Raw genomic sequence first — 15,562 nt, forward strand, 5'->3', positions numbered from 1 at the left:
AAAAGGAAAAAAAAAGGTATACAAGATGTTGCAGGGCTTGAATATACTATGGATCATAGAAATAGCTTATATCTACCGCCACTGTTTACTTCTGATCCTTGTCTCTTTTTATACATAAATCAGAAATGTTTAAAATGAATATCCACTTTTTTTTTAAAAAAACTCTATTTTAAATCTATTCAAAAGCTTTTTTTGAGTATTTACATTTTATATGTGGCTAGTGTTTCACACTAGGAGATTTTGGGTGATAAAAATGTAATAATAAAAAAAAGTCATCATAGAATTAATATTATAACAGAAATGCTTTTCATTTCCCTTTTTATTAAATGCCACTCTACTGCCGATTAACCGCAGTTGTTGTCATTAGTGCATCCTCAAATATGACATGAAATACAACTATAATAATATGGCGTGATGCATGAATTGAACATTAAAGGAGGTTTGTGTTTATTAAAAAATCTCGAGAAAAGGAAGTTTATTATTAATTAATATAATACAAAAATAATAATATAAAAAAAAAAGAAAGCGGGGAGAGGAATGTTTATATAATACACTGTATATAGAATATATATAAAATATATAGAAAGAAATTAAGAATAATATCCAGTAGAATATTGTACTGGTAACATGGAAGGTACAGAGGGTGCTGAAAGTAAATCATTTATGAGGAGCGGATTGGCCAAATAATAGTCGTCATTGCTGTCAGAAAAAAGGGGGTAATTCATCAAGGATTCGTTGATCATTGGGTATGAACTGGATACCGACATCAATTCAGCAGCAGTTGTATTATTATTATTGTTATTGTTATTATCGATTATGTTATTATTATTATTATTAGTAGTAGTAGTAATGGTGGTAGTAATGCTGTTATTACGTGATTGAGTTGTATTAGTGGAGGCAAGTGAATCTTGAGATTGTAAATAAATAGGATGATTTGTAGTAAAATAATTATTTTGTGTTAATTGATTTGAATAAAAGAACATGGCTGGATCATCCACAAATAAAGGATGTAAATAATCTATAATGGAGTATTGGATGGCTAATGCTTTCGCTCTTGCAAATGTAACCCTGAAAATTTTTTTTTGTGTAAGCTATAGGGTTTTTTTTAAAAATAAAAAATAAAAAATAGACTTACCAAACGCCTTTAAGATGCATAGCACCTACTTTGACAACCACACGTCCTTTTTCATTTTTAAGGATACCATCACGTTTACCACGAGACATACCAGTGACATTAAGTAATTTTGTACCATTGATCATATCATTATCTATTATAAAAAAGTTAGAATTTATCAGTGGATATAATGACTTTTATTTGGTTACCTTGACGACGAGCAACACATATACCACGAACATCTACTTGGTAACAAACGGTCCCTTCATCATCCCAAACTGAAGTTGTAACTCTAGGTTTTGTCAAGATTTGATTGTTTGCAGTATAGTCTGTAGGCGGCACTTCAGGATAAATAGGTTGTTGCCATGGAGTAGTAGTAGATTGATGATAGAATTCAGGGTCATAATGATAATGTGTGGGGTAACTTGTAGTGACTTGTTGGAAATCAGCTATTTTTATTGGTTCGTTATTGTTTACTGGTGAATGTGTGATATTTGAATATTGAAACATGATAAAGTAAAGAAAGAAAGAAAGAAAAACAAGATACTTTTTTGTGCCCTTTTTATTGTGAATCATTTAATTTATTTTCAAAAAAGTTTGATCTCCTCTTGTAAAATTTTGTCTTTTTTTAACACAAACGCATGTGTATTTGAATCATATGAGAATAAAATATCAGTCGTAAAGAGAATTGACATTAACACGCACATACAAAAATAGATTTCATAAAACTAATTTTTCATTTAATCTGTCATTATTTTATTATTAAAATATCCTTTTGTCACTTGTAATAAAGTATGACAATAAAACAGGGGGGGTATTTCATTTCTAGTATAAAAAAAGATAACAAACTACATCCCCGCAAATTATCAAATTCCCACTTTGTGACCTAAACTCAGAGCATTGAAAGGAAAATCTTTATAAAAAAAAAAGTTCAATAAAAAAACGTGTAAAGAAAGTTCTTTAATTCAAGAAAATAATTGACTTTTTTTCTTGTATAAAGAATGCATTTGTTAAACAACACCATTCATTTTTAGTCATGAATGAAACAATCCCCGTTTTAATTAAAGGGGGATAACTTTATCAAATGCAGATGGCAGTAAAAAAGAAGAGATAAAGAAAAAAAAACATCGGAATTTCAATTAGAGTTTTTCTATGTATTTTGTGTTACAGGAGAAATTTTTCATTTCACATTTCCTAAATTGAAGAAACACCAAAAAAAGTTACAAACATTTAGTCTTTCAGAACCCAATCATTTCTCACAAGTTTTGCACATTTATTCAATAAGATTCTCTCTTTTATCCAACTTGTCTATTTGTTATTGCGCAATCTTAATTTTTTTGTGTAAAACAAAAAATTTCTAAAGATATTTTATTTGTTCTCCCGAATAAGACCAGAATACCGAGGATTGTGTGTGTGTATCACTTTTTAATTGAATAGCATTCATTCTCTCAAGTTGTCAAATATGTAATTGACACATAAATAGATTGTTGATCACACACAATAGCATTTTAATTCATTAAATATAATTAATATCTCTTTTTAAAATATTTTTATAAACACAATTGCATGAATAAAAAAATAAATGCTCTCTTTTAAAATTACGCCTTTAACCAATCCTCTTTTTAATAAATCTTCTTATTGCGCAACAAAGAGTCATAAAGCAATAATTCATTTTTTGAGTTCAGAAATAGAGTTTCACAAAAGAGCCATTTAATTCTTCACAAGAATAATAAAACAATAAAGAATGAAAAGAAAAAAAAGAACAAGTTTTTTTTTATTCTTTTATTCTTTTTTTTTTATTGAATTGTGCATTGGTTTGCATACATAAGCAATGAATGAGAACGCGAGATGATAGTCTGGTTAAAATACGCTTAAATAATTTACTTCAAACATTGACAGTTCATAGTTGTCATATGCCAATAGAATCGTGTCGGAACACATGTTATCTACACTATTTTGTTCATTGGACAACAGTAATTCCAGATCTCTGTTTGCATGAAACTCGCTGTATTTATTCTTTTGTGGCAATATGACACTGTGATACAAGCTGAGGGTCACCATTTTTAATTTTAACTAAATTGGAAAGGGACCGTGCTGAATAGAAAACACTCGCTTTTTAATTTACTTAAAAAGGAAAGCTTCATGACAAATCTCAATTTTAACTGTAAAAGGTCAGTTTTGTCATAAAATGACTTTTTTAGGTCAGATGATGTGAAAACCAAACGTTTAGCCGGTGAGTAATAATAAAAAGAATTTTATTATTTAAAGAATATACAACACTGTTGCTATAGCAATTGATTCATTATGAAAAACACATTGTATACTTTTTTTTTATTTCTATTAAAGATTTTCTCATCTTTTACTATAAAATAGGCAATTATCGGAACTTGAATACCCCACTTCTTTGTCTTCGCAAAATAGAAATTCCTAATGTGTTTCAATGCTAAACCTTATTTTGTAGAAGAAAAAGAATAACTGAAAAAGGGAAAATTATTTTACTGCTTATACACATGATACAAACAATGGTCTTGTGTTATTGGTTCGTTAGAAATAAAGCTAAAATACGGGGAATACTTATCCTCTATAAACCCGCAACAAATCTATTTGCTGTGAGACACTCTTTACTGGACACAAGCAGACATTTGGTGAATACACAAGTGAGCTATTTGATCACAATCCTCTCTTTATTTCCTTACAAGAAAATATTTAGTAGTGAAAAAGATATCAAAGAAAATAATATCCTCTTTTTTTTTCTAAACTGTTCTTTGCTCTTCACATATTCCTTGTAACCAAGCCAACGCATAGGAATCAAAAGATAATCAAAATAACCAACTTTAAATGAATCCCAGCAATGAACAGTAAAACTGTTTTTTATTTCTATTTTTATTATTATTGTTTTATACAGTAATTTCTCCTTCCACTGCTCTGGGTTGTAATCCCAGTTGTTCTAAGCATGAGTAATATCTTTCAGGACTTTTTGATTTAAGATACTTTAAAAGCTTTGCGCGATCGTGAACCATTGTACGTAATTGCTTATAGTTGTGTTTATCTTTACGATGTTGATTCAAGTGGTTATTGAGGTTATGTATACGTACAGTTAAAACAGCAGCTACCAAAGGGTAAATATATGATGCACACCAAAGTATGTATTGTACTATTACCTTGCACTTCTGGACTGCCTGTATCTCCTTCCTTTCTCTTGAACCAGTCAATGGCTTTATGAATATTCCAAATCTGTACTGCCTTTGCATTACCATTTTGAAGACTAAGCAACTTTTGAATTGTTTCCACCTTACTCTGCTCCTGCTTCAGTGCTGATTCTTTACCATCAATAGCAGAAACAACATCCACAGATCTTTCTGGTATCTCATTAAACAAAAACGTTTGATCCTTTTCGTCCAAAAAGTGCATAAATCCTTGCTTATTCTGTCCGTAAGCCTCAGCAGGTGTCAGGAGCGTTTCAAAAAATTTTGTAGGTTGACTGACAATAAATGAAGGCTTGGTGCGTTCAAGTTCGGCTAGTTTGGCAGCTCGTTTCGCTAAATTTTCTTTCTTGACTTGCTTGGGATGTTTTTTGGCAAATGAAACAGCTGAACTGTGAAATCCTTGTTTTAAAACATGGCTACTAGCTAATTGCATTTTTAATAATTTTTTTTATCTGTTATCTCGTTGATTTACCAGAGCGGTATGAAGACAAACGGTTAAACATGTGTTGTAGTGGAAGGTATAAAGAAAAAAAAAAAAGCATCAGTATGACCCTGTCAAAAACCTCAGGAGTCGTTTGTGACTGCTATATTTGCAACTTTTATGAAAGTGCAGTGTTTTTGAGTAAATGGGGGGATTGTAATTCAGATACTTGAAATAATTTTATTGAAGGCTTCAAATTTACAAAAAATGTTTGATAGTAATAACTTGTCTACAGCAAATTAGAGATCTTCTGAAAGCAGGACGAGTATCAATGTTGCCTAGAAAAATATCCCAATCTATGCTCAAATTCTATATCAAAGTTATTTTTTTTTCATGTTTATTAAAACTCACCAAAGAGTATATGGATGTAAAGATGATAAAAGTGTTTTAGGCAATGACTTGACACGAAAATACAAAAGATATCAACATAGATGGTTGTAAGCAGATAGTTTCAATAGTTCTTTTTGGATTTGATTGACAATAATCTGATCTAAGTCAGGAGTCTGTTTAAAGAATTGTTGCCAGTGGGCTTTCCATATGAATCGGATGACTGTAGTCAAAAAAATTATGCATTGTAAAGCTGTCATGATAATGTAAAATGTAACGCTTGGATAATCTAAGTGTAGGGAAATCCTGGAATATTGAGTTGCAGTTGGGATCTTTAGGGTTTGACAAGTATTTCTTGAAAACTACTTTCTACAAGCCTTGTTTTTGAGTGCAAGTAAAGAGCATATTGCTGATCTGATTTTAATAATTTCTGATCTGTTAAAGCTGAGCATTGACCTCAACTAATAATTCTTTATTGTTGTTATATTGGTATCATCATAGTTTATTTGTTCGATGAATGGATTAAAATTGATTCTTGGTTAAGTTGAATTACCTCCATTGTCAATTCAAGCTCGTTGGGTTCAGATGACAATAAAAAATGTAAAAAAAAAGGCTTGAAGATGAGATTGTCATTAAGAATAGCATTTTTGATTTTTTGTGGAAAATTTAGAGAGCCACAGTGTTGCTTGTTATTAAATTGGCCAACATTGGAAAAGAAATGATACGCTTTTTGTGCTTGAAGGAATTTGCTAAACTTGAATTTTCCTTGTTGGTCTTCTTTGCATATATCATTGAAGGGAAGAAGTAGACTAGTCTGTGGTGATATTTCCAGGTTGTTTTCGGTAGGTAAACGAGGACAGGAGTCTAAAGCACTAAACATGGGGATTAATGGATGGAGGCCTTTCATGTTACCATAGGTTCTGCAATACTTGCATATCATAGGGATGATATGTGAAGGAACATCCAATGAAGATTGCAAAATAGATACCAACATTTTGTACATGAAGTCCAGTATCTGTTGACGACAGTTCAACAGTAATAATTGATATATCAAAACTAAAAAAACGTTCGCTGAACTTCTAAGTTCAATAATGAAGCACCATTTTTGTTTTTAGTTGTTCTAAAGTTGTTTGAGCAATCCTAGGAAACAGGTTATGATTCAAGAAATGATGCACAATAGAAGACACCTTGTTGTAAAAGCTTTTTGGAAGACTTTCAATATGCAGAAACTGCCACAATTAGGAGAACATGAGTGTGTTGACACTGTGTGTCCTACCATAAACAGAAATTTATCGTTGTAGATGAATGTTAATCGAGCCTTCGAGTTTGTTGACTACTTCTTTATAAATATATTTCTTTGATCGTTGTTGAACCACATAAGGTATCCAAGATATATTATGTACCCTAATGATTAAGAATCAAACCATTTGAAACTATTATTTGATATCAGTCCTTTGGGTTTTTGATTATTGAATATGAATCCACCGGCAAAGGGAAATGTTACTGAATTTGAATGGTTTACTTCAAATTGAATACACCTTTGTATGCTTTTAAATACTTTTGTAGCTCAATAAATTCTTTCTTAGAGCTAGTAAAGATTAGTGTATCTTTTGCGTATTTCAGCAATTTGATTGGTCTTGATGCTATTAGCTATAAATGAGAATTGAAACTTTTGGGTTAAAGACAGTAACAACCAGTGATTTTATTATTAAGAGCAGAAATCATTTCTTGCTAATAGGGAGAATTAAGCTTTCCATATTTGATTCAAGGACTTTAGCTTCAAGAAACCTCCTTATATACAAGGATATTTCTGTTGTAGTTAAGTTTCCAAAGCTTTTAATGATAGTCTTGTCCATGAAGCGGCTTGCCGTGTACAATTACAAAAAGCTCACTTTGACTTAGAAGAAAAGTACAAGAATAAATCCAAAACCTTGTGCTTTAGAAGCCATAGAACCGATGCTGATGATGACAGAAATGACGACGATGAAGAAGATAAAAAATCTAAAGATAGCGATATCAATACAAAGATCTTGAAAAAATCAGCGATATGAAGCCATACAATGAAGATGTCAAGACTCTATGAATGAGAAGAGCTTTTGTTATTTGATTGTCTGAAGTACTTAAGAAGAAAAGAAAGAGTTTGAAGTGTTCTTTTAAAACCATATGGTTGTATTATTACCGTCATGTATACATGTATTTTTTATTATTCAAATTCATCACTACGGCCTGTTATATTAGAAACATAGCATCTGTTGTCATAAAAGGAAGGTTGAAGAAGCTAATAACCGTACGGTTCTAGTTGTGGTGTGTCGCGTTTTTTGGTGTAAAAATTCTCTTGAGACAAAGAGTGAATGGGTCTTCATTGTCTAGTAAAAAAATATTTTTTGTCTCATTTTAAATTTGAACACTCTATTTTAATTATGTTGGGAAACTCAGTAAAAGTGTTTTTACAGCTTTGAGATATAATAGTAAATAAAAACTGACTGTGAGACTAACAAAAACATTTCGTCTTGCCAATACATATTACGTTGGCTCTTATTTGCTTAAAAGTTCCATCATTTGATATCCAAGTCACATTGACAGGCAACTTTCTTTTTTCTCCTTTTTTAAAGCAATGTCAAGCTTAAATGAATTTCTTAATCAACTCCATAACTCTCTTTCTAAAAAGCCTCGAGTGATCGTATCTGGTAACGACTCTGCAGGTAAAAGTCCATTATAAAAATACGTACTGTATTTTACAAGTAACAAAACACAGATCTCGATTCTATCATCTCGTCACTTCTATTTGCTTACTTTAGCCATCAACAAGATCCCGACAAGATCTATATTCCTGTTGTCAAAGTGCCTCGAAATGATTTAGAGCTTCGCCCTGAGCTAAAGTATGTATTTGAGCAAGTTGGCCTTGACTATCACCAACTTGTTTGTCTTGAGGAAATACCAAAGATGGGAGAGCTTGTCTTGATCGATCACAACCATGCAACAGAACCCTTTCAAGATTGGCCCATTGTAGGTGTGTTGGATCATCATGTGGATGAGGGATTATATAAGACGATCGCCTTGCGTCGTATTGAGATGGTCGGATCCTGTGTTTCCTTGGTCCTGGATCATTTTCCTCATGTTTCACTCGACACAACAGTAGCCAGACTTGCCGCGGCGCCTCTGTTGGTGGACACTGTCAATCTTAGATGGGAGCTAGGACGTACAAAAGAATTAGATGTACATACCTTGGATCGTTTAAAACCTGCTGCCGGAGACTTGGAAGGTTACTTTGAGGCGATTGAAAAGGTCAAATCTCAAGTAGACAAGATGTCGACAACACATATCCTTCGCCGTGATTACAAACAATTTCAAGTAGGCCCTTACCGTATAGGGACCAGTGCAGTCACATGGCATTTCCAGGGATGGTTTGAACGCGAAAAGGGATCAGAGCCCATCACAGCCACAGCATTGGCATTTGCAAAGGAAAGAGATTTAGATTTAGAAATCATTTTTACTGCTTTTGACCATGGTCAAGGAAACTATAAAAGACAGCTAGCGGTATTTATCTTGAATGATGATTTACTGCCTCTCAAGAAGGCTATTGAGGAAAGCAAAGAGATTCAGCTGGCTCCTATTATAGAGGGTTGTTATTATGAACAAGGAAATGTCAGAATGTCACGCAAGCAGGTATGGCCTTGGGTTAAACAATGGATTGAAGGGATCATTTAATAAACATGGTTTTTGGATTACTTTTGCAACTTGATTGTAAAGCATTGCATTTAGTACATATATTTCAGCCTTATTTCCAACAGAATGTTTATAAAACATGCAATCTCAAATAAGTTTCCGCCGTGTACCTTTAAATGTCCAAAGATTATACTATTTGCTTTGAGCAAATTTTGAAAATGTACTTTAAGAATACTTGATGCAATATCTCCCGTTTTTTTTTTTTTTTTTTTTTTTTTTAAAAAAAAAAAGAATTAATAATTTATGTAAGTACGTATTGTCTTTACAGAATAAAAAGCAATTTTTGTTTATTACCTAAAATCATAACTTTTACATATGAAACTGCCCTGCTTTTTTATTATTATTATCATTTCTCCTGCATTAAATCTTTAGTTTTATTCCATTAGCAGAGATAAATCAAATGACCAATAAGGAACCTTCTTTTTTTTCCATAGATTATTTAAATCGCTATGCAATTAATATCATCATTCCGTTCCCAATTTGCACACTTTTGAAAATATTAGCAAAGGCTACGAAAGTAAACCAGCGCCTTGCAGAAATCCGTCATGTTTGAAGACTTAAAAGAACATTACGCCACTTTTAGCTTTCCTTGATATTAAATCGGATTACAACACAGTTAACCGCAATATAGTTTGGAGTGCCCTACGACATTCTGCTTCGCCACCTCTCTTGGCCTTGCTTATAAACGTTTTTGACGATGTCTACATTGAGGTACTTTTATCTAATGCTATCTTTTATTGATTCTCATCCAGAACTGATTGTTTACAAGTTTCAATATTGCCCTTATTCCTTTATTCGGTGTAGATCAACAGCCTTCCCAGACTATTACGTACACAGGGCCTCAATCCCAATATATGTAAAATCTCAAGTTAAATGTTTGCTATATGCAGATGAACGTCATAGTCTCTCCCTTGGTTATAGATGGAATCCAAGCAAACGTATTATTCTCACGCCTGATTCTGGTGATTCACAATATGCACTACATGGTCAAGTAATTAATAAAGCGTAACGCTTCTTTTACTTGGGAGTGCCGTTTAAATTGATAGGAATACTAAGCCCTGCTGATCTCATTGAGCAAAACACAGCAAAAGCACTGCGTATCATGAGCTTACTCCATTATGTCGGTATCAACCCTACCGAGCTGTCTAAACTGCTTTCTAGTCATCTTTACCAGCACACTGTACGATTCTAGCTAGAATATGGTTTCGCCATCAATCAAATCACTAGAGTACAGCCGAAGACTTTGAAATCAACACAAAATCAATGCCTCTGCAAGATATATGGCACTTCTAACACAGTATCAACCAAGGCAATTCGACATATGGTAAAAATACCCTCCGTGCAAGAACGAACACATATTACAAGCCAAGTTCTTGTTGAGATCTCCCATATGGCTAGATATTACCTTTTAGTCAATCTCTTACCTTTGATTCAAAATTCATGTTCTTCACAGTGGTATAAACTGATTATGACAATCCTGTCGAGCTAGCTTACAATTCTTCATTTTTCTATATCGAAAAGCGACTTTTGTAGATTTAAGAATTAGTACTCTCTTTCCCATCTTGAATTTTATAGTTGATTATTGTCGTATCCCGACATATTTTAAACATGATTCATATTCAATTTTACAGGTTATCTTAATATAGTTCCTGATGCAATGAGACATAAATAAAAAATAGATCTACTTAAGAAATAATTATATAGTTTTCACTCTAATATTTAATTAACCATTAAATTACGTGAAGGGCACTTTCGGATATCGTTATTCTTTAAAAACGCCATGATCATAAAGGCTTACTTCCCGAACTAATCTCACATGAATTGTTCATAAAGATGTACAAAGAAGTAAAAGCTAGATTAAATAAAAAGTTATCATTCTCTTTTACTTTGATAAATAAAGTAAAAGATGTATTAATGGTAAAGTATTGGATTATACCAATATATCTTCTTCATAATAAATATTTTTCTACGCTAGGATTTCTCATGTGATGAATTAGATAAAGATATGGCTCAAGTGAAGTTACTGTCTCTTTACCAGAATGCCCAAGCTATGTAATTATTAAGTTTTCTTTACGTTGATTTTATTCAGTTAACAATATAATTAAATATGTCGCAGAATACTCCTAATTCATGATCGCAATATCGTTAGCATATCAGAATCATATATCACAGCCTCATTTATTCATCCTTTTATACAAGCCCTTTTTTCATCAAATCTTCCTTTCAATATTCCTCATTGGTAACGTATTGCAAATCTAAGTTAGTTTTTAATCGGTTCTTACTATATGCGTTGCTAATTGCTTTGTTTTTATGTAGCTCAAATATCTCACTTATTAAATCATCTACCAATTCGAATAAGGGGCTAGACTATACAGTTGATATCTACGATTCCTATGAATGTTCCTTTACCAATGTCTTTGGAGAAATAAAAACAGAAGAACATAGTACACCCTCTGCTGTTTTGGATTTTTATCGTATTGCAAGTTTCACAAAGGAAGGTTTAGATAAACACAAGTTAAACAAAGCATTGAGGTTTACAACTAAAGGTAATAAAAAGAGCTACGTATTATCTTATTCGTCATGAACTAATAATGAATATCGCTTTTTTAATGGTCAGGTACAAATATCACACTCTTTGTACTGTCATTGTTATATGATAATTTGTATACCTTTCTTGAACTTACAACAATAGCTATTCTTTTCAAAAAGCAAAACATATTGAATATAGTTGGATACATTGACTATTTATTCATGATAGCCGATGTGCATAGTTTCTCAGCACCAACTCAAACAGATGTCAAATTTAGTCGTTTTTGAACTTCACCATTGGAACATATTGAAGACAAACAGAAAAAATCAACACCAAGAAAAAGAAAGCATTCTTTGTCATGAATGTATAGCATTCTATTGCTGTAACAAATAAACATTGTAATCCTGATTTTATTAGTTTCCTTACTGCTTTTGCTTTTCAACTCATGTCATTTGTTATTAATGCATAGTGTCTCTTCATATAATTGAAAGTAACATACGTGTGTATTAAACAAATTATCTTGAGTTTTTCATTAAACATTTCATAAATCAGTTTGATAAATGTTTCAACAAGAAAGTCGTATAATAAACCTATTTTGAAGGTCTATTCAAACGATTATCCTTTTACATTTATCTGTCATTCGATTTTCTAAAATTGCGAAGCAATTTTAGTTTATTTGCTATTTAGTTGTTTTGCTGCCGCAAATTGATGAAGTAGACATATGTTGTTTTACGTAAGGTCACTGTACTTGTCCTTCATGTTATATCATACAAGAAAAAAAAGCTCTGTTTAGTATATATAACACTTTATGTTATGTACAATAAACAACCCACACAACTCATGTCATGTTATCTCGGACCCTAAACCACGGTTATATGCTAGGTCGTAGTTTGTATTATACGACCTACCATCTCTCTTTTTCTACCTTTACATAATAAAGAGGAATGCGATACACATTCATAGCTTCACCTTATTGGCAGTTTTACTAACTGAAAAAACATATCATACCTACTGCATATATCATACACTTCAATAAAAGTTTTTGAACCAGCTATAACAACTTTGTTTTAGACTGGTCTCATTTTAACAATTTGGTATATCGATTAGTCCTATCGTTTGACTCCTAGCGATAGATATGGAATGTAGCAGATGTATTTGATGGTGCTTAGGCTGGCCCTCAGGAAGACTCAATGACCCTAAAGATATTCCGGACCCAATTTACTTTTTATTCAACAAACTATCAAACAATAGACCCACCAATGCATCTGTCTTACTTTTCTGGCGTGATCAATGGTCTGTCCTCTGTCAGATACCAAAGGAAATTGATGATCTACAACATCAGCTATTCCTAATGGCCCATCAACGACAGTAGCAATCAGACACTTCCTTTTTACAGTGGCTCACATCAAATTAAATCTGCAACTTAATTTTTCTTACTTCTGATGAAGAACAATTTTCTTTTGGCAACATCACGAACCTTGATAAGTACTTTGACCTCAGGCCATTTGAATTTGAACAGAAAAAGAACATAGAGAGACAGACAGCTTTTTCTCAGATAAGAATGTACAAAAAGTACAGTGACGCCGTAAAAGAGTACTTTTTATTTTTGGTGCACGAGAAAGGTTTGACACCAGGTAAAACAGGAAAAGAGTTGGACATTGCTCATTGTACTGCTTATAACTGATTCAATAAAACCATTGGAGATAAACAATTTGGCCGAAATAAAAGCTGGTAGACTAGCTATCTTGGGTGAGGAACATCAGCATTACTTGAAACAGGAGTACAAAGACTTTCCTTTAGCAAATTTGGATCAGACCATGGAAAGCCTTATTAATGAGTTGAAGAATCTCAGAAATGTGAACGAAATTGCCCAATAGGAGGTCTCATTTTAGTGGGTAGGTATATGTATTGAAAACCTTGATCCTCTAATGGTGTTTGGAGAATACAAGCTGCTGCTTTTTTTTTTTTTTTTTTTGAATATGATGTTTGAATTGTTTTGAAGAGGAATCAGCTTTCAGGTTGAGGATATTTGTGGTTAAAACCAGGAATTAGCCGAAGAGACAGAAGTACTGGGTTTTCTCCATGGTGGTAAGTTTCAGCTGTTAAGTTCAGTAAAAACAATATTTATTGGTATTGTGACCCAATTGAGCCAGTAAATTTGCATTTTCTATGCAAAGTTGCTCGATTTCCTTCTGTGCATCGTGAAGTTCCGGTATAAGACACAAAGGTTTCTCAACAATGTAACCATATTCTCTAATCTTATGACAAAGACATGTAAGTCTCTATAAAATGTTTTCATTATTGAGGGTGGTGAAGTCTTTACTGTAAGCTCCAGAGAATTCCATAGTTGCTGGTTGGGAATACTGTATTTCCACTTCAATTTCGACCAAATCGGCAACTAAATTCGACCAACAAAAAATAAATTACGACCAAAAGTGACGTCTCATTTCGACCAAATGAACTTGCTTATTTCGTCCATTTGTGTACCTTTATTTCGACTAAATTAGAAAGAACTTTTCGACCAAAAATAAAAACAAGTTCGACCAAGCTGCAATGAGTTTTCAACTAAAATTTCTTTTATTAATTTTTTGTTAGAGTGAATCTGGCGACGTCTACGAGTTTAATGATCAAAACAAATTTCAAATGTATGAAGTTTTCAATACAGAAGTCTCAAATCAAGTTCAAGAGCCACAAGTTAACATAGTGGAAGAAAAAAGAGCTAAGAAGAAAACTAACAGACAGCAGTATCAGAATTACACAGAGAAAGAAAAGGATAGGGCTATCCAGATGTATGTTTACTTCTCTTAGTTACAGCAAGGTTGGAGAGAAGTATGGTATACCTGTATCTACCTTGAAGTCTTGGGTTAAAGCAGCAAAAGAAGCATCCAAAAAAGAATCAGCACCTTCGCAAGTTGAAGAAAGAGCATACGAAGTTTTTGTAAGAATTCATTGACAACAATCCGATAGCCACGCTGGATCAAATGGTTGATGCCCTCAGTGATAAATTTGAGGGCTTTAGTATTTCTAAATCTGGCATGGATAAACATCTGAAAGAAAGCTGCTCTTACACGGTAAAAAGAATTACAGAGATTCCTGCCAAACGAAACTCTCCTGACGTTATTGAGCTAAGATTTAAAGTTGTTGAAGCGTGGATTAAAGACTCCAACATCAGTTTTATGCAAAACTGTATCTTTATTGATGAAGCTGGATTCAATCTTCATACTGTAAGAAGTCAGGGCATATCAAAGAAAGGTGAGCCCGCAAAAGTTGTAGTAACAACCACCAGGGGACCGTCAGTTTCCATACTAGGCGCAATTTGTTCCCTTGGTGTCGTCAATGTTGGGCTGTGTTGTAGAACAGAGTCTGATCATAACGGACATTGAATAATCACAACTAAAAGAAGTATATTAAAATTGATAAAAGATAATAATTTAAATCTTTATTAAATAAAATATATTCTTCTTCTTTTTATATAAAACTATCACTATTAGATTCATTCTATAAAGTAAACATGAACACTAAATAAGTCATGATCTTTACTATTCATCATTTCTGTAAATGAATAATAATGGATCAGGTACCTAGTCAACTTTGATCTGACTGGAGGCATTTCACATAAATATATCTTTCCTCTCAATGAAGACGAGACAACTCTCCCAGATCAGTTAAAGAACAATAAGATCTATAAAAACAACGAATTAAAAATTTTCATAATCGATTCAGTGATCATTCTTCAATCAAACGTGTCAATGATTGGATCTACGCTCATAACTACTCATTTACCCGCCAACTGATAGAAGAATATAAATAGTAGACTTTGTAATGTTTTCTTTTTAACAATTAAGATTGTCTTAAATAAAGTTCAGTCTCAAAAAGTATTCTTTTGGTTTATCTTTGTTATTTCTTTTACTTTACCTGTGTTGTAGAACAGTAACTGATTGTAGTTGACATTAATAAATATAAGTCTTAATACAAGATCATAATTAAAATAAAATAAAGTATAAGTTTATTTAAATAAGATCATACAATCAATTCCAATTAAACATGTTCTTTTAGAATATGTATTGTATTCATGAGAGTTCTTTGATAAGAAGACGTATCAACTAAAATAACAAAATCCAATCCAATGTCAGGAATATTGCTAATCTTTCACATAATTGAAATAACGCGTAAAATAA

The 15,562-nt window shown here is 32.4% G+C and overlaps 6 protein-coding genes across 6 annotated transcripts; 3 read left to right on the forward strand and 3 right to left on the reverse strand.

Annotated features, from left to right (window-relative positions):
* Positions 1-590: 590 nt before the first annotated feature.
* RO3G_05037 (uncharacterized protein) lies at positions 591-1,624 on the reverse strand (the record flags this gene model as incomplete). Its single annotated transcript, XM_067659627.1, has 3 exons — positions 591-1,068; positions 1,136-1,268; positions 1,324-1,624. 3 exons carry the CDS (start codon positions 1,622-1,624, stop codon positions 591-593), a joined length of 912 nt encoding a protein of 303 aa, XP_067515728.1.
* Positions 1,625-4,011: 2,387 nt separating this feature from the next.
* On the reverse strand, positions 4,012-4,753 carry RO3G_05038 (uncharacterized protein; the record flags this gene model as incomplete). Its single annotated transcript, XM_067659628.1, has 2 exons — positions 4,012-4,223; positions 4,276-4,753. The coding sequence occupies 2 exons, from the start codon at positions 4,751-4,753 to the stop codon at positions 4,012-4,014; spliced, it is 690 nt and encodes a 229-aa protein (XP_067515729.1).
* Positions 4,754-5,291: 538 nt separating this feature from the next.
* On the reverse strand, positions 5,292-6,122 carry RO3G_05039 (uncharacterized protein; the record flags this gene model as incomplete). The annotated part of the gene is made up of 2 exons (XM_067659629.1): positions 5,292-5,351; positions 5,682-6,122. The coding sequence occupies 2 exons, from the start codon at positions 6,120-6,122 to the stop codon at positions 5,292-5,294; spliced, it is 501 nt and encodes a 166-aa protein (XP_067515730.1).
* Positions 6,123-7,742: 1,620 nt separating this feature from the next.
* Positions 7,743-8,836, forward strand: RO3G_05040 (uncharacterized protein; the record flags this gene model as incomplete). Its single annotated transcript, XM_067659630.1, has 2 exons — positions 7,743-7,830; positions 7,884-8,836. 2 exons carry the CDS (start codon positions 7,743-7,745, stop codon positions 8,834-8,836), a joined length of 1,041 nt encoding a protein of 346 aa, XP_067515731.1.
* A 1,851-nt stretch (positions 8,837-10,687) lies between these two features.
* Positions 10,688-11,671, forward strand: RO3G_05041 (uncharacterized protein; the record flags this gene model as incomplete). The annotated part of the gene is made up of 5 exons (XM_067659631.1): positions 10,688-10,699; positions 10,830-10,906; positions 11,004-11,093; positions 11,171-11,400; positions 11,583-11,671. The coding sequence occupies 5 exons, from the start codon at positions 10,688-10,690 to the stop codon at positions 11,669-11,671; spliced, it is 498 nt and encodes a 165-aa protein (XP_067515732.1).
* Positions 11,672-14,365: 2,694 nt separating this feature from the next.
* RO3G_05042 (uncharacterized protein) lies at positions 14,366-14,771 on the forward strand (the record flags this gene model as incomplete). The annotated part of the gene is made up of 2 exons (XM_067659632.1): positions 14,366-14,608; positions 14,694-14,771. 2 exons carry the CDS (start codon positions 14,366-14,368, stop codon positions 14,769-14,771), a joined length of 321 nt encoding a protein of 106 aa, XP_067515733.1.
* Between the last annotated feature and the right edge of the window lie 791 nt (positions 14,772-15,562).

Source organism: Rhizopus delemar, genomic scaffold, assembly GCF_000149305.1.
Source record: "Rhizopus delemar RA 99-880 supercont3.3 genomic scaffold, whole genome shotgun sequence".
NCBI lineage: Eukaryota > Fungi > Mucoromycota > Mucoromycetes > Mucorales > Rhizopodaceae > Rhizopus > Rhizopus delemar.